Raw genomic sequence first — 21,950 nt, forward strand, 5'->3', positions numbered from 1 at the left:
CAAGATGCATACAATTCATTGGTGTAGCTGATGCTGGTGACCCACCATGGTGGTGCGCTTCAGCCGAGGACTCTTACTCGTGTCCTGCGTAGTTAGTCAATTGCAACGACTAAATATATTCGACGCAAATCGACCATACAAACGTCAGGACAATACAAAAATGTGTGCAAATCACCCGCAGCGAATGACGTGGCGGCAAGGTGGCATACTGACATTTCATTGGTTAAAATATGTGTGCAGTATTTTTAACATCTCACATAGAGATATCAAGATATTTTAATACAAACGCGCAATGCACGCGAGCGAGGGGCAATGAACAGCATTCAAGTGACTGTGACGAACGGACGATGGAAGCTGTGGTCGAGGAAGCCGAGCTCTTGTACCGCCGCCAGCAGGGCCGCCCGACGTACATCACGACCGAGCACCGCGGGCAGCCCGACCGCTTTCCTGCATTCCAGCTGCACGTTCCGCAGTCCTTCCTGCCATGGAACCCGCAGCGGCGGGACGTCGTCGCGTTCCCGAGCGGCAATTCCGTGCTCTCGACCTGCCGCTGCGGTGTTGTCATGGGCGGCGTCTACTACACGCGACCTGCTGTGCACGAAGCCGACCAAACGGACGAAGCCAGCCAGCGGTACATGGTCGCCGTTAAGATGATGGATCGACACCAACTGCTGCTCCAGCGCGATGACGTCGAGAACGAAATCCGAGTCATGCGGGAGCTGCAGCCCGGTGGCTTTACGGGTGTGCTGCACAACCCGCATTTGCTGCAGTGGGAGTGCTCGAACGATGAAGCGAACGAGTACATCGCAACCGACTACGTGTCGAACGGCAGCCTCCTCTCGTACACCCGCGTGCGCATGCAGGAGCTTCGCCATCAAGCCGACCTCCAAGGCATCCAAGAGGAGCTCAAGGACCGCATGGTCGCCGAGGTGTGGGTCCAGGAAGCGCTGCGCCTCTTCCTTGGCATCGTCCGAGGCCTCACGTACATTCACGCCCACGACGTCGCGCACTTGGACTTGGACCCGTGCAACGTCGTGATCGACAGCACGCTCACGCCTCGCATCCTCGACTTTGGCAGCGCCATCTGCCTCTTCAACGATAACGCCAACGGTCGTGCTGGCGGTGGTACGATGCTCATCAAATGCAAACCCTTGTACGCACCGCCCGAGGTGCGCCGCCACAACCAATCGCCGCCGCCACGCGAGCCCTTTGATGGCGCGGCCGCCGACATGTGGTCTGCCGGCACGCTCGTACGTCGCGCTTCATCGTCACCATCGTTCCTGACGTCGTTCTGATGTAGCTCTACCAACTGCTCTGCTTTGGGTACCCCATGGGCGAGTACGCGCTGCTCATGGATGCCAACTGGCGCCACAACCTGCTCTGCCACGCGTACGACCGCGAGTGCCTCCAGACCGAGTGCTACATTTGCGTGCGCGAGGTGCAATTCCCGCCGATCGTGTACGACCTCTTCCGCAGCCTCCTCAACGCCGAGCAGCCCGAGCTCCGCATGTCGGCGCTTGCTGTCGCCAACGCCCTCACCCGCGCGCTCGCGTCAAACTAACTTATTGATGAACGTCTTGCCGTCGTCGACGCGAACTTGTTGCTACTAAATTTTCATGGACCCATCCCCTTCCTGTCGCAAAGATGTGACGCAATGGGCACAGAGGGACACACGTCACCTTGAGCTCCTTGAAGCGCACCGTGACCACAGATCAACGACGACAAGATCGCAGTGCCATGCAGAGCGCGAGGGCGATAGGCCACACATCTCCGCCCGCAGATGCTCCGCGGCCACTTCAACATGGCAAGATCGGACCCTGGCGTCTCGGCAGTGACCGCCTTGGCGATGGGCAAGGCCACGCAGTACGCGTGGTGCAGTCCCACGCTCGAGACGCGGGCATGACGAGATGGCCTGGCGCTGCGTTTGACGAATCATGTCAAGCAAACTTGAAGTCTGGTCGTCGCATCCTCCTCCGCCGGCGCTTGCTACTTTATTGAAATCTTTGAACGCGGCTGCTGTTCCGCATACAAAACCCAAGGTATTTAATTCGAGTAATATCGAAAGCGCACCCACTACGCTGGAATTCCCATAAGTAGTACACCGGCGACCGCTTGCATTTCCGAAAAGAAGACGGTCGCGACATGTACTCGATCGACGCAGCCCAGGACGACGTGCTCCTCCCGCTGCGAAGGAGGCGCAAGAGCGAAGATGAGGGCGACGATGATGATGACGACGAGCTGCATGGCAGCCCGCGCCTGCCCCTCTGCTCGCCGCTTGCCAAGCTCATGGTCGAGTGGGACGACCTCGAGAGCGTGATCCTCAACATGCGCACGCCGGCGCAGAGCATTGGCGAGCTTCTCACGTCCCTCGAGAGCATCGACTTCTCTGTAATGCTGGAAGACGACCCGGAAGTGTTCTCGACCTTTGTCAAGCAGACCGAAATCGAGACGCTGGACGAGCCCGAGCCCGATAGCGACGAGCCGACGAGCCAAGAGGCCGACGACCAATCGATCACCGAGGCCTTTACGCTCCAAGACATCATTGACGCATGGGGCGACGAGTACATCTTTTTCATCTTGCTGCAGATTCCCCAGCGTGAGCAAGTCCGCCTCCAGACGGTCTTTTGGAACTTCTTCCACGCGACAATGCCCAACATGGACATGGCCAAGCTCTCGGAACGCCGCGTGTACCAGCTGTACCGCTTCGCCGCCAAGACGCTCGCCACGTGCATCTAATCTCTCTGTCAGTAGTCCATCTACCCGCTCGTAATCCTATCTCATCGTTGTCGTTCGTATCTTGGGTCTTGTCTTGGCTGGTTCCAAACACTGTTTTAGATTCTGTTTGCAAAAGATATCGATTACGTAAAGCACGGAAAGCGACGGAGGTGCGGCAGCCGATCGAGCGCACGCAGCGCGTCGAGGTACACGGTGTTGACGTCGCGCCAATTGGGCTGCAGCAGACCTTCCGTCCAGTAGCCGGCAGTGTCGGAGGGGTTGAAGCCGTACCCGCTCTCGGGGTTGAGCGCCCACATGTACCCGCCGCTGTAGCCTTGCTCCATCATGATCTGCATGCACAGATTGACGACGCGCTGGGATGTCTTGTGCGGGTGCGCGTCGAGGGCGAAGAGGCCGCCAAACTCGCCAAAGACGATCGCGTGGCCTTGCGCCCGCAAGTACCCAAACATGTCTTGGGCGGTCGCGGACACCACCTGGCGCAGCTCGGCGTCGCCCCACTCGGTGTAGTTGCGCAAGACCGTCTCGCCCGCCTTGCGCGGCGCCGCGCTCGAGACCAGAAACGATTGCGGGTACACGGACGGGTTGTAGTAGTGCGGGGCGTACACGAGCTTGGTGGGCAGCGTCGTGATCGGGGAGGTGCCCGCCGCCTGGAGACCGCCGCCCCACCAGTCGTAGTAGTCAAAGCGAGTGCCGTTGATCGTGATCGAGTGCGTCTCGGCGTTGCCCTCGACGAACGCGAGCCAGTTGGGACACTTGGCCAACATGCGCTGCGCGAGAAGCGTCGCGCCGCGGCGAAAGTCCTTGGGTCCGTCGTCGCCCCACGTGGTCTGCCACGGCTCGTTCTTGAGGTCGACGCCAACGACGTTCCAGTACGCGTCTTCGCAGAGGTTGGTCGTGAGCACGTCCATGGCTTGCAGCGTCACACTCTCGGGCGTAACGTCGCTGAACCACGCGTCGCCCTTGTCGGTGACCGAGAGGTAGTGGATGTCGAGGAGCACCGAGATGCCGAGAGCGCCGCACGCGCGCACGATGCTCTGGACCGCGCTCACGTAGCTCGTGAGGTTCAAACCCGGGCTCTCGTACTCGTTGACGACGTTGGCGTTGGGTGGCGTGTTCTTGACGAGCGCGTCGACGGTCAGCGGGAGGCGGATGCTGTTGAAGTTGTGCCGGGCGAGGAACGCCACAACCTCAAACTGCACTTGGATGAGCCGAGATGCATGCATATATAAAAAACGTACGAGGGACGTGCCGTTGTCCGGGTTGGCCCAGAGACCGAACGGGATGCGGAGCTCCGTCTCCATGCCAAACCTAAGGTGTCGTCAAGGAAAAGACACGAGAGAGTCGTACCAGTTGATGCCTTTGATGGCGACGGGCACTTTGGTGCCGTTGGGCGCCTGGGCAAAGAGGCCGCCGTTCTCGCTGAGGTAGTTGGGTAGCTTGCAGCCTAGGATATAAGGCATGGATACAATATGGCTAGTATGCGGGTCGCGTACCGAGGGGCGGGAACGAGGCCATGTTGGTGACTTGGCCGGCCGTGCCGGGCGTGCCGTCGTTGATCTTGCCATACAAGACGGGTGTCGGCGTCGGCGTCGGTGCCGGCGTTGGTTTTGGCGTCAGTGGTAGTGTTGTTGCTGGTGGTTTCGTCGTGACGCGCAGAGGGCTAACTGGCGTAGGTGTTTGCGTGGTCGCGGGTGGCGTCGGCGGTGTGGTTGTCACGAATATCGTGGGGCTAACAACTGGAGCCGCTACCTCCTGCTGCTTGGCTGGCGCCGCTGTTGCGCCTTGGCCGAGTACGAGGCCGAGAATGAGTCCGACGACGCCAATGATAATGACACCCAAAACGACCTTGGCTCGTGTCGTCTACGCCCATGGCTTTCACAACGCCTCATGGCCACACGTGAGTACCTTGAGGCAGCTCGGCACCGAAGATGCGAGATCAGCGTCTTCATCGGGCGACTCGTAGCCTTCAAAGTTCGTCCGGGGTGCCATCCCTTGGTGACGCTTGCAAAGATCGCAATGGAATCTGCCCTCTCGCGAAACGCATATTTAAACACTGTTTTAGACACTGTTTGAGAACAGTGTTTCATCGCATCTTTCATGCGCTGTTTCAAACAGTGTTTTGCGTATCCTTCGATGGAACAAGATGCACCCCGTGGAAGAACGAGCCATTTTGGAAAGCATGGAGACAAGCCCACGCATGACGAGTCCCCGCGGCCACCAGGACGAAGAAGAAGATGATATGTACGCGGGCCGGCGTCCTTCGGCGAGCCCGGCTGCCTACAAGCGCTACGAGTCGGGCGCTATCGACGACGACGAAGTTGCGCCGGGGCATCCGGACGACGCCGACCCGATCCAAGGCGAGCTTCAACAGATGCCAGGCCACCGCCCGCGAAAGAAGACGGCAACCGACGAGGGACGTCCTAGCTGCGGCATGGTACATCACGCCGTTGCAAGCACCCGCCCACGTTCGCATCGTAGATTTGGCGTCGGCGGTGCATCTTCCTCGTTCTCTTTGCCGGCTGTGCAGCAGTCGTCGCGTACTTTGTCATCAAGCTTGTTGCTCAAAAGTCGAGCGACTTGAGCACGGGCAATGGTGCGACAGTGCCCGCCGCACCGTCCGGAGCCATTCAAGACGGCGTTGGCGCGTCGGTGGATCCCGCCGTGGGAAGCAACCCGGTCAAGTACCCAGCGTCCAGTACGACCATCTCTCTACACATTCTTTCAAAAGTAACAACATCGCACAGAGTGCAAGCAGCCCAACTACGTGAGCTCGAACGGCAAGATCTACATTGTGGGCACGGACGGCACGAACCGGCCCGTGAGCATCAAGGGCATCAACTGGTATCAACTTGATACTGCGCGAAGGATTTTGATGGCCAACTAGGTCGGGCATGGAGACAGGCAATGCGATTCCATACGGGCTCTGGGCTAACGGGCAGAATGGCACCACTGTGGTACGTCGCACAGTGCACGCTAGAAGTGAGGTTTCTTAGTACGAGGTGGCGTCGTTCTTGGCGCGCAACAACTTTAACAGCGTGCGCCTGCCGCTCTCGATCGAGAGCATTTTGCAGAACCGGGTGCCCAACAAGGAGCTCATCAACGTCTTCAGCAACAAGGCCATTGACCCGTCGACGTATCTCTCGCTGCTCTCGTCGCTCGTGAAAGCATTTGCGTACCGCGGCATTAGCGTGCTTTTGGATTTGCATGTGCTCACAAACTCGGACATTGGCCCCAAGTGGACCAGCGACAAGATCAGCCAAGCGTCGTACCTCTCGGCCGTCGACACGCTCACCAAGACGTTCTGCAACGACGCGCACTGGAACGTGATCGGCATCGACCTCAAGAACGAGCCGTCTCAAATGACGTGGGGCGGCAAGACGTCGACCGATTGGCGTGTCGCCGCGACTCTGATTGGCAACCAAATGCTCCAGGGATGTCCCAACTGGCTCGCGTTCGTCGAAGGCGTCAACGACCTCCATACAATGACGCTGCCCACGGGTGTCTACACTTCGTACTATGATTGGTGGGGTGGGGGTCTTCAGAACGCCGGCGACTACCCGATTTCGCTCTCGACCGACAACAAGATTGTGTTCGCCCCGCACTACTACTCGCCGGTACGCGATGTTTATCGGGTTCGATCCTAGTACATCGTTCTGTCTAGTCGGTCTACCCTCAAATGTACTTGCTCAAGGACGGAACGCAAGTCGGCGACCTCATTGGCTACTACACAGAACTCGACAATGCGACGCTCAAGTCGGTCGTTCTCGCGACGGCCAACAACATGTTTGGCTACCTCACGACGGGCCCCCAGAAAGCTACGATTGTCCTCGGCGAGTTTGGCGGACTCTACACCCAAGACCGGCATGCGAATCACACGGTGCGCCGCGTGATTGAGAGCTGCATGGACATGGTCAAGCAGCCCGGGTTCGCCGGTGGGTACGTCTGGTCGCTCAACCCCGAGTCCGCGTACAACTACAACCCGTCCGACCACAAGGGCGTGTGGCAAGAAGGGCTCGTGGCGCTTGACTGGGTCACGGTCAACAAGCCGTATCTCAACGCGCTCAAGCAAATGGACGCGATGGCCGACTTGATCAAGTTTCCTTGTATTTCATAGGCTACCTGTAAAAATATCGAATGAATTGCATCCAATCACCTCGGCTTCGATATTTTCAAAACAGAATATGGAAACTCTGTCTCGCGTCTTCGCGCAATGTTCCATCATGCGAGATTCTTCTTTGCTTCGACATGGATTTGCTTCGAGAGATCATTCTTGGATCCGACTCGCATGGCAACGAACGCGCCGACGTCAAGGGGCTCTGTGCCGGATGCGAGGGCCTCCTTCAGTGGGGTCGTCTCGTATGGCAGGTACGAATCGGGCATGATCCCCGACGACGAAGAGACAAAGGAAGCCGACACACCTCCGACGCGCCAGGACCACCACGAAGTAGGTCTCCACGAAGTTCTCGCGCCGGCGCCGAAGGCTCAAGGATGCCTCAAGGTATCATCCGCCCATGAACAGGCACAGCCCATACCATGAGATAGACGCGACGTGGCAAGGCCATCCTCGCCGTGTCCGTGCTCGGTATCATTGGGCTCATTTTCGGGCTCGTCGTTGCCAGCGGCGGCTCGGACGGCAAGGGCGCATCGCAATCTACCTCGGACAATATGGTGGTCCCTGCTCCTTCAAGCACACAACCGTGGACATCAGGACCAACTGTCGCTCCGGTAATGACAAGCGCAACGCCGCCAACGCCTCGACCGCCCGCACCTGCGGTAGTTCAGCCATCCGCATCAACACCCATCCCTACTGTCACCTCAACACTGACGCCAAAACCAACGCCGGCACCGACGCCAACACCCGTCTTGTATGGCAAGATCAACGACGGCACGCCCGGCACGGCCGGCCAAGTCACCAACATGGCCTCGTTCCCGCCCCTCGGTACGCGACCCGCATACTAGCCATATTGCATCCATGCATTATATCCCAGGCTGCAAGCTACCCAACTACCTCAGCGAGAACGGCGGCCTCTTTGCCCAGGCGCCCAACGGCACCAAAGTGCCCGTCGCCATCAAAGGCATCAACTGGTACGACTCTCTCGTGTCTTCTCCTTGACGACACCTTAGGTTTGGCATGGAGACGGAGCTCCGCATCCCGTTCGGTCTCTGGGCCAACCCGGACAACGGCACGTCCCTCGTACGTCTTTTATATATGCATGCATCTCGGCTCATCCAAGTGCAGTTTGAGGTTGTGGCGTTCCTCGCCCGGCACAACTTCAACAGCATCCGCCTCCCGCTGACCGTCGACGCGCTCGTCAAGAACACGCCACCCAACGCCAACGTCGTCAACGAGTACGAGAGCCCGGGTTTGAACCTCACGAGCTACGTGAGCGCGGTCCAGAGCATCGTGCGCGCGTGCGGCGCTCTCGGCATCTCGGTGCTCCTCGACATCCACTACCTCTCGGTGACCGACAAGGGCGACGCGTGGTTCAGCGACATCACGCCCGAGAGTGTGACGCTGCAAGCCATGGACGCGCTCACGACCAACCTCTGCGAAGACGCGTACTGGAACGTCGTTGGCGTCGACCTCAAGAACGAGCCGTGGCAGACCACGTGGGGCGACGACGGACCCAAGGACTTTCGCCGCGGCGCGACGCTTCTCGCGCAGCGCATGTTGGCCAAGTGTCCCAACTGGCTCGCGTTCGTCGAGGGCAACGCCGAGACGCACTCGATCACGATCAACGGCACTCGCTTTGACTACTACGACTGGTGGGGCGGCGGTCTCCAGGCGGCGGGCACCTCCCCGATCACGACGCTGCCCACCAAGCTCGTGTACGCCCCGCACTACTACAACCCGTCCGTGTACCCGCAATCGTTTCTGGTCTCGAGCGCGGCGCCGCGCAAGGCGGGCGAGACGGTCTTGCGCAACTACACCGAGTGGGGCGACGCCGAGCTGCGCCAGGTGGTGTCCGCGACCGCCCAAGACATGTTTGGGTACTTGCGGGCGCAAGGCCACGCGATCGTCTTTGGCGAGTTTGGCGGCCTCTTCGCCCTCGACGCGCACCCGCACAAGACATCCCAGCGCGTCGTCAATCTGTGCATGCAGATCATGATGGAGCAAGGCTACAGCGGCGGGTACATGTGGGCGCTCAACCCCGAGAGCGGGTACGGCTTCAACCCCTCCGACACTGCCGGCTACTGGACGGAAGGTCTGCTGCAACCCAATTGGCGCGACGTCAACAACGTGTACCTCGACGCCCTGCGTGCGCTCGATCGGCTGCCGCACCTCCGTCGCTTTCCGTGCTTTACGTAATCGATATCTTTTGCAAACAGAATCTAAAACAGTGTTTGGAGAACGGGGAACGGTCAAGCTAATTTGAGATGCCAGTGGAACGCTATAAATAGAAATTGCGCGTTGCGAGCGTCGAGGATTCGCATTAGAGGAAATCCCGGCTACGGCGCAGTCGATGGAGCCGTCGGACGACCAGTACAAGGCGATCGAGACGCCCCGCGACGTCCACCGCAGCGTACTCGTCGAGGCCCATGGCGACGCCGACGACGAAGCCCATGCTACTAGCCGCAGCCGGCCAGCGCTCGGGGCCACGCCCGAGAAGAGCAGCGCCAAACCCGTGCGCTTCCGCGGTCGCCTTGTGGTGCGACGAACATGGCCACCCATCCGATGCCTCACGCTATATATGTGGTAGATATGGCCCGGACTCCTTTTGCTCGCTGCGATCCTGGTCCTTGGCGTCGCCTTGATGACGACCTATGGGTCCAACGCTCGGGACGCGATGCTAACCCGTCGCAATACGTACCAAGAAGCACTACGCCGGCGCCGCGCGATTGGCGGCCTCCGAGGAGACAGCGGTAGCGGCTCCGATGAGCAGATCGTGAGCTCCGATGGCGTCGTGGGGAATCCGAGCGTGTACCCGAAGACCGGTTTGAGACCCGCCTGTATACGACTCTATGGGCCAACATGACGTAGAATGCGCATTGCCCAACTACGTGAGCAAACAAGGCAAGTTCTTTGCCGAAGGACCCAACGGCGAGAGCGTCCAGATGGCCATCAAAGGCGTCAACTGGTACCACATCGAGGCTCATGTCAACAAGGTCTCAAGTCGCGTAGGTTTGGCATGGAAACCTCGCTCGCGGTGCCCTTTGGTCTCTGGACGAACGATCAAAATGGCACGACCGTGGTAGGTCTCGCATTATTGCTTGCGCGCTCAGCGGCTCATGACGACTTTGCAGTATGAGGTTGCCCTATTTCTCGCCAAGCACAAGATCAACAGCATTCGCCTGCCCCTGTGCGTCGCCAGCATCCTCGCCAACACGCCGCCGCTCAAAAGCGTTGTCAACCAGAACCTCAACCGCGCGCTCGACGTCACGTCGTACTTTTCGACGATCGACACGCTGACTAAGGCGCTCGCGTACCGCAGCGTCTCTGTCCTTCTCGATATCCACACACTGACGCCGACGCTCAATGGCGGCTGGCCGTGGAGCGCGGGGACCCCGTACACGCAAGCCGACTTCCTCCTCGCCGTCGACAAGCTCACCGAGGCGTTCTGCAGCAACGCGTTCTGGAACATCATTGGCGTCGACATCAAGAATGAGCCGCACCTCTCGACATGGGGCGATGGCTCGGCCGTGGACTTTCGCCTTATGGCGCAGATCATCGGCAACCGCGTCCTCAAAGGCTGCCCCAACTGGCTCGTCTTCGTGGAAGGCATCTCGAGCGCCCAGACACTCACGATCGGTCGCGACACGTTCTCGTTCTTTGACTGGTGGGGCGGCGGGCTCGAAGGCGCGGGCGATGCCCCCGTGCAGCTCGAGATTCCCTCGAAGCTAGTCTACACGCCGCACTACTACACGCCGGCCGTGTACCCGCAGCTGTACTTTCTCGCCAGCGGCACGCGCGCCGGGAACGTCATCACCAACTACGTCGAGCTCGACGACGCGACACTCTTGAGTCGGGTGATGGCCACGACCAACCACATGTTTGGCTTCCTCGCCGGCACCCAAGACGCCGTGCTCATTCCCGGTGAGTTTGGCGGCCTCTACGCGCAAGACTTGCACCCGAAGAAGACGACGCAGCGCGTGACAGACTACATGATCGAAGTGCTTCGGCAGCCAGGCTATGCGGGCGGGTATGTCTGGGCCATCAACCCCGAAAGCGCGTACCAGTTCAACCCGTCGGACACGGAAGTCACCGCCACCGAGGGCCTCCTTCAGTCCAATTGGCTGGATGTCAACGAGCCCTTCCTGCAGGCCATGAAGGCCATGGACTCACTTCCACACGTCCAGCCGTTCCCTTGCTTCCCCATCAAGAAGTAGCTTTTTCTTGTATCATGTCATTTATGCATCATGCATGCTTCCTCTGGACGACCCTTTGTAGAGAGGTTTAGGGTTTCGAACCATCGGGGATCGGGACGCCCCAGTCGCAGTCGCCTTCGATGCCGAGGTTGTCGCCGTGCATCTTGATGCGGAACCAGCCGTTCTCACCCCAGTATGTGCCCCACGAGTTGCGCCCAATCCAGTACTCGGTCTGCGTCTCTTCGTCAAAGCCCCAGCCAGCGACCGAGATTTCGTGGTTGGGGATCGGAAACCACAGCTTCTCCGAGTAGATGCCGCCATCGTACTGTTCAAACTTGTCGGTGACGTGCATGCCACACCCAATGGGCCCGCGCTTGTACAGCTCGGCCTTCATTTGGTTGGCGCCGCGCACATGGCCGTACTCGGCGACATAGTAGCTCGTGAACTTGGTCACGGGCACGCACGCACCAGGTGAAAACGACGAGTTGGTGGGCCAGCACCTAGCCACAGCATTTCCCTAGGACGCGATAAGAAGAGTTGCTTTGCGTACGTCTCGCACACGCCGAGGGCCGAGCATTGGCCGTCCTTGGCCACATACGCCTGGCACGTCTGGTCGGGAATGCCGTGCTTGTGCGCGTACTCGTACACGGCGCCAGGGTTGCCGCCCTCGCACGAGCCGCCGCCGTGGCAGTTGACGAGCACTTGCGGCGACAAGGCGACTTCAGGCCACGAGGCTACACCACACAGCATACTAGAACATGTCGCATGTTTGGGCAAGGCTGAGACGTACCGTTGCGAAGGATCGCGATGCGGTCCGAGAGGGCACTGGTCGTGCCTTGGGCCCAGCAGCTCCCGCAGTACTGCGGAATGTGCTGGTTCTTGTCCCACGTCACAAAGTTGGTGCCAGCAATGTTGCGCCAATCCCACTGCTTGGGGAGCGCGGCGACGTCGACCTCGTCGATCGGGCGCGGCGACAGCACCTTTTCACCACCAACAAAGTGCACGGGCGACCGGTGGTTGCCGCCGACGGGGCGAGGCCGTGAGAGCGACTGCACCTCGCCCGACCAGACAGGCGCCTTGATTGGCGACGTCGTCGTCGTGTGGCGCTTGGGCCACCCGTTGTCCGATGGGACGCCAAACGCGCAGTCGGTCTCGACGCCGAGGTTGTTGTTGCCGCGACGGAGACGGAACCAGCCGTCCTCGCCCCAGTACCTACGTCCGCATTTGAGAGGGTTGTCTCGGCGTTGGGAGTACGTACGTGCCCCAGCTGTTGCGGCCGACCCAGTACTTGGTGCCGTCGCGCGCGACGCCCCAGCCCACGATCGAAATGTCATGGTCAATGTCGGTGCGGCCCGTCTTGTCATCAATGACGCCACCGTTGTAGTTGAGAAACTCGTCGGTGACGGCGACACCGCACACGATGGGCCCCCGGGCGTAGATCTCGGCCATCATCTTGGCTTCGCCGTCGACATTGCCGTATTCGGAGACGTGGTACGTGTCGTACGACGTCTGCGGAAAGCATCCTTTCGACGGCACGCAGTTGCGACAAATGTCAATGTCCGTGCACGTGTTGCCGACGTCGTGGCCCGTCGCCAGGTACCGCTGGCAGCCTTCTTCGGGGATCCCGTGCTCGTGGATGTAGCGGTATGCGCTCAGGCCTTCGCCGCCGTGGCAGCCCTCGTCCTCCTTGTCGCAGTTGAGCAGCACCTGCGGCGACAAGTTGACTTGGCGCGTCACAAGCACGCGGTCTTTCCCGTCGTCCGGGTGCAGCTCGCGCGCGATGCGGATGCGGTCGCTCAGCGCCGACGTCGCCGCTATTCGTATAGTACATCTTTAGCATCCGGTCATGAATCGATGTCGCTCACCAAAGGCCCAGCAGGACCCGCAGTAGTGCGGCACGTGCTGGTTGCGCGAGACCGTGACAAAGTTGGTGCCATTGACATTGCGCCAGTCAAAGTGGTCGGGCAGCGCGTTCGCCGAGAGCACCTCGTGCGGGCGCGGCGTCAAGAGGACTTGGGTTCGGTTCGGGTGGCGCTGGTGGCACTTGGTGAACGCCGACGCCGTCGTCAGAAGCGCGGCAAGGGAGCCGAGCACCAGCATCGTCGTCGTCGGAGCTCGAAGAGGCAGCTTGGGAAATGACTGCGGTCAAGATCCGTGGAAGGCTCGGGCCGTGCACTGTACCTGGAGCCAATCAGGAGCCGCGAAAGATTGCCTCCGTCCAGCGCCGAGAGAAGATACCGGAATGTTGTTTGCTTCGGCGAACGACATCGCCGCTTCGGCAAACTTCAAGTCCGACCGGCCGCAAAAGGCTGGCGAGCGTCTGCAGTCGCTTACGTATTGGCAGGTTTGCGGTACGGCTAATAGCTATGACTCGCTTTGCAGTCGACTCTCGACGCCAAGCTGACTTGGCTCCTCTGGCTTGGTTCGACGCAGCTGGCGCCTCAGATCTTATCCGGATGTTGCAATGTGACATGCCAAAAGGAAGTCTGTTGATTGGTGGATTCGATACAAGGGTCAAACAAACGCACGAGATGTGGGAATTCGCTGGTCCAAAACTCGCATTTGTACTTGTAGCAATACGTCACTGTGTACGTAGAATAAGTAACTCATTAGTAGGTAAAGTCTTACCTGTGAAATTTTACATTTCACAAAATAGACGTGATGCAAACACAGAGTATGATACCACTGAGTTATACTTCTCTGTAAGGCAGATCGGGGTGATTTCCGTGGAGCCACTAGCTGAATTTTCCTACTAATGATTAACCACTTCATAACACATCAACTGGCGTAAACTTGAGTGACTAGCGTTTCAAGATGTCTCAAGTTCTAGTACGTGCAAAGTCGCTTTGCATCGACTAATTAGCGTCGCCAAGAACGTCATGACAGGCATCTCCATCCATACTCAGCAGGGTTTCAGAACCCTTGCACGCGCGGTCCTGCAGCTAGAGCTAGAGCAAGAGCTGAGAGCATTAGCATAGGACATAGCAAGCGTTGGACGTAAATGGCTTATATTTCAAAAGACACGACCAGGGTCTCGGCGACGAAGAACCTATCGAGCTTCTACGGCTTCTTGACGAACTCCTACACGAGACATGAGCAAGCGAGCGCCATGAGCGGTCGTGCGTACGGTCGTCGCGCTCTCTGCACAGCGGAAGAACGCGTCGGCGATCTCCTTGCAGACCAAGACGTCCTTGGTGTTGTCGTTGTAGCACTTGAAGCACGCCTCGCGCTCCGAAGAGCACTGTACGTCGTTGACGGGAGCGCTACAAACTTCGTGAGCGCCAGGATCCAGACTTGCGGAGCGTACCGGTATTGCTTCTTGTTGAGTTCGTCGACGAGCGCCTGGACGCGTTCCTTCTCTTCGATCTCGGCCTGGTGGGCGTCGATGACACGGACGTTCTTCTTGGCGGCCTCGGCTTCGATGCGCTTCTTGGCATCCTCAGCGCCCTTGGCGTACGCCTCCTTCTTGAGCTTGTCAATCTCTTCCTTGGACAAGCCCCTACATGCGCGTTAGCGACGGCGTATCTTTTCGCAGCGGTTTTTTCTGGACGTACGTCGGGGCGGCAACCTTGGGCTGCGCCGGCGCCGCAGGCTCGTGGAGGCTCTTGACGAGGTCGGCCGAGATGCGGACCTGGGCCGTCGGCTGCTGCTGGCCAGCCTCGCGCTCCTTCATGAGCTTCGTCTGGTCGTCCTCCGTGATGCGCGATTGATGGGAGCCCATGCTGCTGCTGTTTACTCAACCCAACAATACTGCGGCCTTGCCGTCCAGAAAAAACGAGCGACCTCATTCGACTAAGTTCGCCGGTCTTTACCGAGCGTATCCGGCTGCGTAAAGCGGCGACCTCGGCAAGCTCTTGCAGCACGCTCTCCAGATGATGCATCAGCCGGGCAATCGCAGCTCGTCATGGCCGCGTATGGAGAATCAGAGCATGGAGCCATTCATAGCAGCGCAGAGTATTGCCTGGCGTCCCACCGGCGCAGAGATTGACGCGAGCCATTGTGCAGCACGAGCTCGCCTGCTCGGCCTTTTCTGCAACGAGCTCGCGACGAGGATGGAGTCACATCAGATGGACGACACTATCGACTACATGCAGAGCTCGTCTTGCGATGCACAGTGCGAGGAGGACGCAGGACGTCCGCCCCTCGTGTACAGCGAGGCTGTTTTGATGCGATCATGACAAGCGAGAGCTAACTGCATTATCAACATCCAGCTATCGCTGCTAGCACTTGGGTCGGACGGCTTAGAGCACACCCGGAATGATGAGCTTGGGCACACGCTCGCAGTACTTGTCCCAGTCCTTGCCGTACTTGGCGCGGCAGCGGGCGTCGTCACGGAAGGCGCGGTCGCAGAGGAGGATCGTGAGGAACGTCAAGTAAAAGTACGGGACGAGCGAGCTGTCCCACGCGGGCAGGCTCCAGCACAAGGCGCCGAGGATCTCGGGGATGTAGTGGAAGTGGCGCGAGACGCCCCACCAGCCGCACGCGAGGAGCAAGCTCTCCTTCTTCTCGCCCTTCTCGGTCGTGTACGACGCAGTGATGTATTCGGGCTTCTTGCCCCAGACGAGGCACTTGCCGTTCGTGCTGCGGAACTCCATGCGCTGCTGGTCAGCCCAGTAGTTGATGTAGACCATGAAGCAGCCCGTGACAAAGAGGCCGACCGCGAGCGGCGTGCCGAGGTGAACCGGGTTCTGCACCAAGTACATCGTCTGCGACGTGTACACCGACGGCACCCACACGAGGCAGCCCCAGCAGAGGTAATAGCCCGCACGGTCGTGCATGATGTCGATCGAGCGCATGTAGCCGTCCTCCCACCAGAAAAACTTGGCTACGTACACGAGCTGGAGGCCGACGCTGACAAGCATCGAGTCGCTGACGTAGCCGAGGATCTCGTACTGCTTCCACGCGTACGAGACGATGCCAATGCCCCAGAACATCATGCCGGCACGGCAGTTGGTGAAGAGCTTGACGTCCCAGCCTACAGACACATAGGAATAAGAGATTGGCACCGATATCCAAAAGACGCACCAAAGATGCGCGGGTAGAGCTCCGTGCCGGCCCAGTAGTCGAAGACGATGTTGCCGTTGGAGCCGCTGTCGGCCGACGACGGGAAGTTGATGCCCTTGACGTAGAGGAGGCCGCAGAAGAGGAGCGAGAAGACGTTGAGCGCCGAGATGATGTGCGTCATGTGCGTGTACGCAATGCCGCCTTCAAAGACACCGTAGTAGGCGCCAGCGAAGTAGAGTGCGAGCGAAATGATGTAGCACGCAAAGCCGTTGGACGTGTACTCGGGCGTGTTGCCCGCCGGCGTGACCGGGCCGTAGACCGTCTTGCCCGGGATGAGCTTGATGAACGCGAGCTGGACGGCCATGAAGGTTAGGATGATCTGCCACGCGACCGGGTCGAATGGGGTCGGCCAGATCTCCATCAAGGTCGACCAGAAGCCGTCGGCCTTCATACGGTCGACGAGGGGCATGATCGCACCGCCTTCCGTGCAGAAGACGTGGACGAAGATGATGGCTGCGATCGGCGTCGTGGCCATGAGGAGGAGCGGCCCGATGACCGTGCGGCCAGGCAGGAGGCCCGCGCTGGCGTCGGCTTTGGCTTTGTTGGACCACATTCGAAAGCTAAAGTGACATCGGGCCTTTCGATGGATGGCGCCTCCGGCCGCTACTCCGGCTTTCGACGCTTTCGTAAACACGTTGATTGCGACGTACGGAAACGCTGACATTATCCGGATAGAACCCGTTCCTCTGTTTTGCTTGGCGACACATGGCACGCACTACGGCATTTGTAGCCGACAGCAGTCGCGCCTCGTGATGTTATCCGGACGCCGCCCAGCCTCTGGTTTATGTAGCAGATGACGGGGCCGTGAGTCACACCCTTTTTCTACGACCACGCATTTAAGAGCAATTGCCGCCACCACCGATCTTGTTTACTGCACGCACAAGCGGTGCATAAGCAATGACGTACGTGCAGCCAACGACGCAGCGAGGCCCAAAGCCTCACACACAACCTCCACACTCCTACCAAGGTACATAGCACCGGACGCCCCTTGGGCCTGGGCCCGCAAAATGCCAAACGACTTCAACTTCGATGAATGTCGCACGCGTCATGCACGAGATCTATATCTTATCGCATCGTGGACCCATGGCCACGCTCCGTGAAATGAGTCGATCGCCACGAAGGATGGCGTTACTCGGGACCAACGGTTCGACGTCGACGTACCTGCATGGTACTGGTACGTTCGTGCAGCGTGCTTATGCAGCTCGAGCCAAATCTTCGCCTGCCTTCCAAAGATACGAGGCTCATCATCGGGTATAAGAACTCTAGTGCGGGTCGCTTTGCAAATCTATTCCACGGATCCGACCATGCGCATCGTCCTGCTGGCGACAGCGGCGATGGCCGTGCGCCACGTGCCCGTCGTCGACTTTGAACTGACGCAGCGCCTCGCGACCAAGACGCCGTACTACTCGCAGGCCGAGCCGTTCGAGATCGAAGCGCCCGCTGGCTGCGCGCCTATCCACGTCAACATGGTCGTGCGCCATGGCACGCGGTACCCCACGGCCAAGGTCATCACGAAGATCGCATCGATCGCGGCCAAGCTCCAGTCGCTGGCATCGCCCGTGCCAGAGTGGCTCCATACGTATGACGTCGAGCACGAGTTCCCGTTGGCGCGCGAAGCCGAGCTCGCGCCGGCCGGCGTCGACGAGCTCGTCGGTCTCGGCGATCGCGTGCGGCAAAAGTTTGGTCTGGGATTCCAAGCCCGCTACGACGAGACGGCCTACTTGTTTGAGCACACGTGGAAGACACGGACCGCGCAGAGTGCCCAGGCGTACGTGCCGAACTAGACGCGGCTGCTGCCGTAACCATCTTGTAGGTTTGCGCATGGCTTCTTCCGGGGCGATGAAGCCGCCGTCGCGTACCAAGTGGCCCCCAAAGGCCGTGACGTCGAGCTTCGCTTTTTCGACAACTGCCCGCAGTTTACGGCTGCTGTCGACAACAACAGCACTGCGTGGTCCGAGTACGCGTCGTTCCCGGCATCGCCGTCGATGCAAGCCAACGTCGACGAGTTCCGCTCGGCGCTGCAGCTTCCGTCGCTGACGGCGAGCGATCTCGATGCCGCCTACGAAGCTTGCGCGTACGACTAATACCTCTGCAACGAGACGAGACGATGGCGATCGTAGGTTTGACGTTGCCGTGCACCACCGCCACGATCGGTGGTGCAGCCTCTTTGGCGTCGATCTCTTGGAGTCCATGGAGTACTACAAGGACTTGAAGTCGTACTACAAGAAGAGCTACGGCAACCCCCTCGCGCACGAGATTGCTGCACCGCTCTTGTCGAGCATGCTCTCGGGCTTGGCCGACGTGCGCGACAGGAAAGGCCAGCGCCAGGGCCACTTTCGATTTGCGCACGCCGAGACGATCTTGCCGCTAAGCAGTCTCTTGGGCTACAAGAAGGGCGATCGGCCGCTCCAAGCGGCGGCGTTGCAGCCCCAGCGCCACTTCAAGAGCGCAGTGGTGTCGCCGTTCGGTGCCAACATTGCTTTCGTCCTCTACGCGTGCGAGAACGAGGCCGACCACGTCGTCCAGCTCCAAATCAACGAAAAGCAGCTCCCGATACCGGGCCTCGACTGCATCTTTTGCCCGCTCGCACAGCTTGAGGAGCATTTCGCCCGGTACACCACCATGGACTTTGACCACATGTGCCAGTTGCGCGCCCACTAAGTTCTCGTATCTTAACCGAGAAGAATGCCCCGCCAATGCGCAATCACATCGAATGAGGAAGCAAAGTTTGCGGTGGAGGTGCTCAGCCGCCCATCGACGCTGTCGTTCGCAGAGGTTCCTTCTCGACCGCTGCCAGGACATTGGCTGCAGAGACGAGAGGCAGCTCTGAAAAAGCGCATGTCCATATCCCGAGCGTCTGACTTCAAGTCGCAGCTGATGCGTGTCCGCGTCGCCCCCAACTTCCACGGATGCGGCAGACGCGACGGCGGCGCGGACCTTCCACCTCGCATGGCCGTGGACGCGTGGACGGTGGCGGCGTCCGTTGTCACCCAGGTGCGTCTGTCTGCGGTTGTCAGCGTTTGGCCAATCAGTCGCCCAATGGCATCGCAGCGAGTGACAGATTGGATGTGGATTGGCTAAAATCCTACGCATTCCACAATTGTCCACGTCACGCTCACATGCCTTCCTCGTCGTCCGTCGCCCGCAAGCTGCCGCTGGACGGTCTCCGCGTCATCGAGTGCGGCCACCTCATCGCAGGGCCGTTCGCGGGCATGATCCTCGCCTACTTTGGCGCTGAAGTCATCAAGATTGAGCCGCGCACGGGCGACCAGTGCCGGGACATGCGCCTCATCGACGCGGAGAACCACACGTCGCTGTGGTGGTACTCGATCGGGCGCAACAAGCACAGCGTGTGCGTCGACCTCAACACGCCGGACGGGCGGGGCATCGTCAAGCAGCTCGTCAACAAGAGCGACGTCTTCATCGAGAACTTCCGACCGGGCAAGATGGAGGCGTGGCACCTCGGGCCGCAGGAGTTTGAAGCCACCAACCCCGAGCTCATTTATGCGCGTGTGAGTGGGTACGGCCAGACGGGCCCGTACAAAGGTAGTCGAGATGGTTTGTATGGCAACGTAAGCCTCGTTCTTGACTAGCCAAGCCTGGGTTTGCCTCGGTCTGCGAAGCGTTCGGCGGCTTCCGGTACGATACCTCACAAGAGAGACACGAGTCTGCATACGTGGGGTGGCTAGGTACGTCAACGGCTTCCCCGATCGGCCGAGCGCGCGCCCCAACTTGAGCCTCGGGGACACGATGGCGGGCCTCCACGCAGCGCTGGGCATCACAATGGCTCTTGTCGGGAAGGAGCGATCGTCGTCCCGCCAAGGACAAGTCGTGGACGTGGCCATTTACGAATCCATGTTTAACGTCCTCGAGGCCATCGTGCCCGAGCACTCGTACAACGGAGCGGTGCGCGAGTGCTCGGGCTCGACGATTACCGGCATCGTCCCCTCCAACACGTACCCGACCTCTGACAAGAAGCACGTGGTAATTGGCGCCAACATGGACGGGCTCTACATGAAGGTATCCTCGTATGGGTGCGCGACATCCACGTCATGCCATATCTTGTCGCTAGCTTATGGATCTGATTGGCACGCCGGAGCTCAAGGTGCACAAGACCAACGTCGAGCGCGTTCAGTTCCAAGCTGACATTGACGACGCGATCGGCCGCTGGACGGCGTCGCTGCCGCTCGCAGACATCTTGGTGCAGCTCGACAACGCACGCATTCCCGTCGGCCCCATCAACTCGATCACCGAGATGGCGGCGGACCCGCACTACGCGGCGCGCAACATGTTCGAGTCGGTGACCATCCCGGGCCACGCCAAGCCGCTCCAGATTCCGGCTGTGAGCCCCAAGCTCAGCGGGACACCGGGTCGCACCCAGTGGCCGGGGAAGCCGCTCGGCGCGGATACCAAGTGGTGCCTCGAGTCCGTCCTTGGCATGGCCCCCGCCGAGATCGAAAAGCTCCTTCGCGATGAAATCGTGTTTGAGGCGCGCTCGTAAGAAGGTACAAAGTAGCACAAGCTCGCTAAGGAATATAAAGATCGAAGTAGTGTTTAGTTAGTACATGCAGTACACGCGAGGTTGGGCATTGTAAGAAGACTCGTGCAGCGTGGGGCGGTGGGATACACCCATTCGCGACAGCCAAAGCTGGCGGTCGCGCGTTTCTTGGGCCTCTTGGAGACGCTGGAGTCGGGCGATCTCGGCGGCGTAGTCGACGTGCGGCGGCTGCGGGGCTTCAATGTCAAACACTATGTCTTCGTCGCCCACGACCTCGCGCGCAACGGGCACACCGTTGACGCGAACAGTGACCGTCACGGGCTTCTTGCGCTGCAACGGCGGCTGCTGCGTCGGCGTGACGATGCGAATGTGCTTGGACTGTGGCGAAGTGCGAGCTTTCTGCTGCGTGGTGTGGCTCTGTCTCTCGAGCGTCGGCGACGGGGACGACTGCATGAAGATAAATGGCATGGATGTCTGCGGATGCGCGGTTCTTGGTGGCGGTGTCGCCTCTGGGGACTTGACTGCCGTAGCGCGCTTTTGCTCTTCCCTCGACACGACGGGCACACGCTTGAATGCATACGGGGTACTGGTTCGGGACGTCGAACTTGACGGCGTGGTCGTCGACTCTGCAGCGACGTGGTCCTTGTCGTGCACTGCTCGTTGTTCGTGGGAGCTTGGCTCTTCTGTTGTGCTTTCCTCGTCACGCGGTGCTGATACATCGCGTTGAGTCTGCTGCTCTGGCACTTGCCCATCAAGCTCTGTCGTAGTCTCAGGCGTCATCTCGACGCTTGAAGGTTCTTGTGTGATGGCCGTAGGAAGCTCCGCGTGGGCCTCCTCGCCGGGCACGTCGGCTGCCATGGGCTCACTTGTGTTTTCTTCTTGCATGCTATCCACGCTGGCTGCGTCGTGTGCGGCGTCGATCGAGACCTCTTGCACACTGCCCTCGGGCGTTGGCATGTTGACGATCGCGTAGGCGTCGATCGCCGTGGGCGTCGCCTCCGTTGGCCCCGCGCGGGGCTTCTCCATGTAGCTCATGTTGCAGCTCGATAGCAAATTGGGAAATGAGCTGCAATGGCCATTTTGATATAGAGAAGTCGATGAAAAAGGCGAGGAATTCGCGAACACTGTTCTGGAACTCCTCGAAAACACGATTTGCCCCTCGAAACGTCTGGAAACTACGATATCCGGATAACCCAGGTTAGCGGATGCGCGTCTGGGCTTGCCACGTCAGCTGCCGACCCACGTCGTTGCCTCAGCATGAGGCCAGAGGAGAGCTTCCCAGCTCCAAGTACGGAGTTCAGCAACCCACAGACTCTGATACTGTCCGAGTACCAGAGCGTGCTGC

General features: G+C 59.7%; 12 protein-coding genes across 12 annotated transcripts; 7 read left to right on the top strand and 5 right to left on the bottom strand.

The window, feature by feature from the left end:
• The first annotated feature begins 289 nt into the window (after positions 1-289).
• SDRG_01210 (CAMK/CAMKL protein kinase) lies at positions 290-1,636 on the top strand. Its single transcript, XM_008606727.1, has 2 exons — positions 290-1,250; positions 1,301-1,636. The coding sequence occupies exons 1-2, from the start codon at positions 348-350 to the stop codon at positions 1,559-1,561; spliced, it is 1,164 nt and encodes a 387-aa protein (XP_008604949.1). The 5' UTR covers positions 290-347; the 3' UTR covers positions 1,562-1,636.
• A 473-nt stretch (positions 1,637-2,109) lies between these two features.
• SDRG_01211 (hypothetical protein) lies at positions 2,110-2,795 on the top strand. The gene has a single exon (XM_008606728.1). The coding sequence runs from the start codon at positions 2,143-2,145 to the stop codon at positions 2,734-2,736; it is 594 nt and encodes a 197-aa protein (XP_008604950.1). The 5' UTR covers positions 2,110-2,142; the 3' UTR covers positions 2,737-2,795.
• Positions 2,796-2,836: 41 nt separating this feature from the next.
• Positions 2,837-4,750, bottom strand: SDRG_01212 (hypothetical protein). The gene is made up of 5 exons (XM_008606729.1): positions 4,642-4,750; positions 4,230-4,596; positions 4,084-4,180; positions 3,975-4,044; positions 2,837-3,929 (listed from the first exon to the last, which is right to left on the bottom strand). The coding sequence occupies exons 1-5, from the start codon at positions 4,723-4,725 to the stop codon at positions 2,859-2,861; spliced, it is 1,689 nt and encodes a 562-aa protein (XP_008604951.1). The 5' UTR covers positions 4,726-4,750; the 3' UTR covers positions 2,837-2,858.
• Positions 4,751-4,868: 118 nt separating this feature from the next.
• SDRG_01213 (hypothetical protein) lies at positions 4,869-6,889 on the top strand. The gene is made up of 6 exons (XM_008606730.1): positions 4,869-5,170; positions 5,215-5,431; positions 5,481-5,577; positions 5,621-5,690; positions 5,730-6,350; positions 6,398-6,889. Exons 1-6 carry the CDS (start codon positions 4,880-4,882, stop codon positions 6,848-6,850), a joined length of 1,749 nt encoding a protein of 582 aa, XP_008604952.1. The 5' UTR covers positions 4,869-4,879; the 3' UTR covers positions 6,851-6,889.
• Positions 6,890-6,969: 80 nt separating this feature from the next.
• On the top strand, positions 6,970-9,077 carry SDRG_01214 (hypothetical protein). Its single transcript, XM_008606731.1, has 5 exons — positions 6,970-7,234; positions 7,279-7,675; positions 7,725-7,821; positions 7,861-7,930; positions 7,976-9,077. The coding sequence occupies exons 1-5, from the start codon at positions 7,022-7,024 to the stop codon at positions 9,044-9,046; spliced, it is 1,848 nt and encodes a 615-aa protein (XP_008604953.1). The 5' UTR covers positions 6,970-7,021; the 3' UTR covers positions 9,047-9,077.
• A 107-nt stretch (positions 9,078-9,184) lies between these two features.
• Positions 9,185-11,112, top strand: SDRG_01215 (hypothetical protein). Its single transcript, XM_008606732.1, has 5 exons — positions 9,185-9,386; positions 9,438-9,672; positions 9,719-9,815; positions 9,860-9,929; positions 9,982-11,112. The coding sequence occupies exons 1-5, from the start codon at positions 9,201-9,203 to the stop codon at positions 11,062-11,064; spliced, it is 1,671 nt and encodes a 556-aa protein (XP_008604954.1). The 5' UTR covers positions 9,185-9,200; the 3' UTR covers positions 11,065-11,112.
• Positions 11,113-11,131: 19 nt separating this feature from the next.
• Positions 11,132-13,143, bottom strand: SDRG_01216 (papain family cysteine protease containing protein; the record flags this gene model as incomplete). Its single annotated transcript, XM_008606733.1, has 5 exons — positions 11,132-11,543; positions 11,594-11,777; positions 11,834-12,255; positions 12,302-12,857; positions 12,909-13,143. 5 exons carry the CDS (start codon positions 13,141-13,143, stop codon positions 11,132-11,134), a joined length of 1,809 nt encoding a protein of 602 aa, XP_008604955.1.
• An 891-nt stretch (positions 13,144-14,034) lies between these two features.
• Positions 14,035-14,868, bottom strand: SDRG_01217 (hypothetical protein). The gene is made up of 4 exons (XM_008606734.1): positions 14,598-14,868; positions 14,351-14,542; positions 14,171-14,306; positions 14,035-14,124 (listed from the first exon to the last, which is right to left on the bottom strand). The coding sequence occupies exons 1-4, from the start codon at positions 14,762-14,764 to the stop codon at positions 14,104-14,106; spliced, it is 516 nt and encodes a 171-aa protein (XP_008604956.1). The 5' UTR covers positions 14,765-14,868; the 3' UTR covers positions 14,035-14,103.
• A 312-nt stretch (positions 14,869-15,180) lies between these two features.
• On the bottom strand, positions 15,181-16,711 carry SDRG_01218 (hypothetical protein). The gene is made up of 2 exons (XM_008606735.1): positions 16,069-16,711; positions 15,181-16,018 (listed from the first exon to the last, which is right to left on the bottom strand). Exons 1-2 carry the CDS (start codon positions 16,658-16,660, stop codon positions 15,285-15,287), a joined length of 1,326 nt encoding a protein of 441 aa, XP_008604957.1. The 5' UTR covers positions 16,661-16,711; the 3' UTR covers positions 15,181-15,284.
• Positions 16,712-17,411: 700 nt separating this feature from the next.
• Positions 17,412-18,768, top strand: SDRG_01219 (hypothetical protein; the record flags this gene model as incomplete). The annotated part of the gene is made up of 3 exons (XM_008606736.1): positions 17,412-17,875; positions 17,921-18,181; positions 18,228-18,768. 3 exons carry the CDS (start codon positions 17,412-17,414, stop codon positions 18,766-18,768), a joined length of 1,266 nt encoding a protein of 421 aa, XP_008604958.1.
• Positions 18,769-19,226: 458 nt separating this feature from the next.
• SDRG_01220 (hypothetical protein) lies at positions 19,227-20,608 on the top strand (the record flags this gene model as incomplete). Its single annotated transcript, XM_008606737.1, has 4 exons — positions 19,227-19,653; positions 19,701-19,746; positions 19,797-20,127; positions 20,180-20,608. The coding sequence occupies 4 exons, from the start codon at positions 19,227-19,229 to the stop codon at positions 20,606-20,608; spliced, it is 1,233 nt and encodes a 410-aa protein (XP_008604959.1).
• Positions 20,609-20,665: 57 nt separating this feature from the next.
• Positions 20,666-21,640, bottom strand: SDRG_01221 (hypothetical protein; the record flags this gene model as incomplete). Its single annotated transcript, XM_008606738.1, has 1 exon — positions 20,666-21,640. The coding sequence occupies one exon, from the start codon at positions 21,638-21,640 to the stop codon at positions 20,666-20,668; it is 975 nt and encodes a 324-aa protein (XP_008604960.1).
• Positions 21,641-21,950: the final 310 nt, after the last annotated feature.

Source organism: Saprolegnia diclina, assembly GCF_000281045.1.
Source record: "Saprolegnia diclina VS20 unplaced genomic scaffold supercont1.3, whole genome shotgun sequence".
Lineage (NCBI taxonomy): Eukaryota > Oomycota > Saprolegniomycetes > Saprolegniales > Saprolegniaceae > Saprolegnia > Saprolegnia diclina.

Coding starts and splice junctions, on each gene's coding strand:
- SDRG_01210 (XM_008606727.1), top strand. CDS start 348: ATGGAAGCTGTGGTCGAGGAAGCCGAGCTCTTGTACCGCCGCCAGCAG. Junction 1,251..1,300: donor TGTGGTCTGCCGGCACGCTC/GTACGTCGCGCT, acceptor GTTCTGATGTAG/CTCTACCAACTGCTCTGCTT.
- SDRG_01211 (XM_008606728.1), top strand. CDS start 2,143: ATGTACTCGATCGACGCAGCCCAGGACGACGTGCTCCTCCCGCTGCGA.
- SDRG_01212 (XM_008606729.1), bottom strand. CDS start 4,725: ATGGCACCCCGGACGAACTTTGAAGGCTACGAGTCGCCCGATGAAGAC. Junction 4,597..4,641: donor CGGTGCCGAGCTGCCTCAAG/GTACTCACGTGT, acceptor CCATGGGCGTAG/ACGACACGAGCCAAGGTCGT. Junction 4,045..4,083: donor GCCATCAAAGGCATCAACTG/GTACGACTCTCT, acceptor ACGACACCTTAG/GTTTGGCATGGAGACGGAGC.
- SDRG_01213 (XM_008606730.1), top strand. CDS start 4,880: ATGCACCCCGTGGAAGAACGAGCCATTTTGGAAAGCATGGAGACAAGC. Junction 5,171..5,214: donor GACGTCCTAGCTGCGGCATG/GTACATCACGCC, acceptor TTCGCATCGTAG/ATTTGGCGTCGGCGGTGCAT. Junction 5,578..5,620: donor AGCATCAAGGGCATCAACTG/GTATCAACTTGA, acceptor ATGGCCAACTAG/GTCGGGCATGGAGACAGGCA.
- SDRG_01214 (XM_008606731.1), top strand. CDS start 7,022: ATGGCAACGAACGCGCCGACGTCAAGGGGCTCTGTGCCGGATGCGAGG. Junction 7,235..7,278: donor AGGCTCAAGGATGCCTCAAG/GTATCATCCGCC, acceptor ACCATGAGATAG/ACGCGACGTGGCAAGGCCAT. Junction 7,931..7,975: donor CGGACAACGGCACGTCCCTC/GTACGTCTTTTA, acceptor ATCCAAGTGCAG/TTTGAGGTTGTGGCGTTCCT.
- SDRG_01215 (XM_008606732.1), top strand. CDS start 9,201: ATGGAGCCGTCGGACGACCAGTACAAGGCGATCGAGACGCCCCGCGAC. Junction 9,387..9,437: donor GCTTCCGCGGTCGCCTTGTG/GTGCGACGAACA, acceptor TATATGTGGTAG/ATATGGCCCGGACTCCTTTT. Junction 9,673..9,718: donor GAGCGTGTACCCGAAGACCG/GTTTGAGACCCG, acceptor AACATGACGTAG/AATGCGCATTGCCCAACTAC.
- SDRG_01217 (XM_008606734.1), bottom strand. CDS start 14,764: ATGGGCTCCCATCAATCGCGCATCACGGAGGACGACCAGACGAAGCTC. Junction 14,307..14,350: donor CTCAACAAGAAGCAATACCG/GTACGCTCCGCA, acceptor CGAAGTTTGTAG/CGCTCCCGTCAACGACGTAC. Junction 14,125..14,170: donor GTGCAGAGAGCGCGACGACC/GTACGCACGACC, acceptor TGTCTCGTGTAG/GAGTTCGTCAAGAAGCCGTA.
- SDRG_01218 (XM_008606735.1), bottom strand. CDS start 16,660: ATGTGGTCCAACAAAGCCAAAGCCGACGCCAGCGCGGGCCTCCTGCCT. Junction 16,019..16,068: donor GCTCTACCCGCGCATCTTTG/GTGCGTCTTTTG, acceptor ATGTGTCTGTAG/GCTGGGACGTCAAGCTCTTC.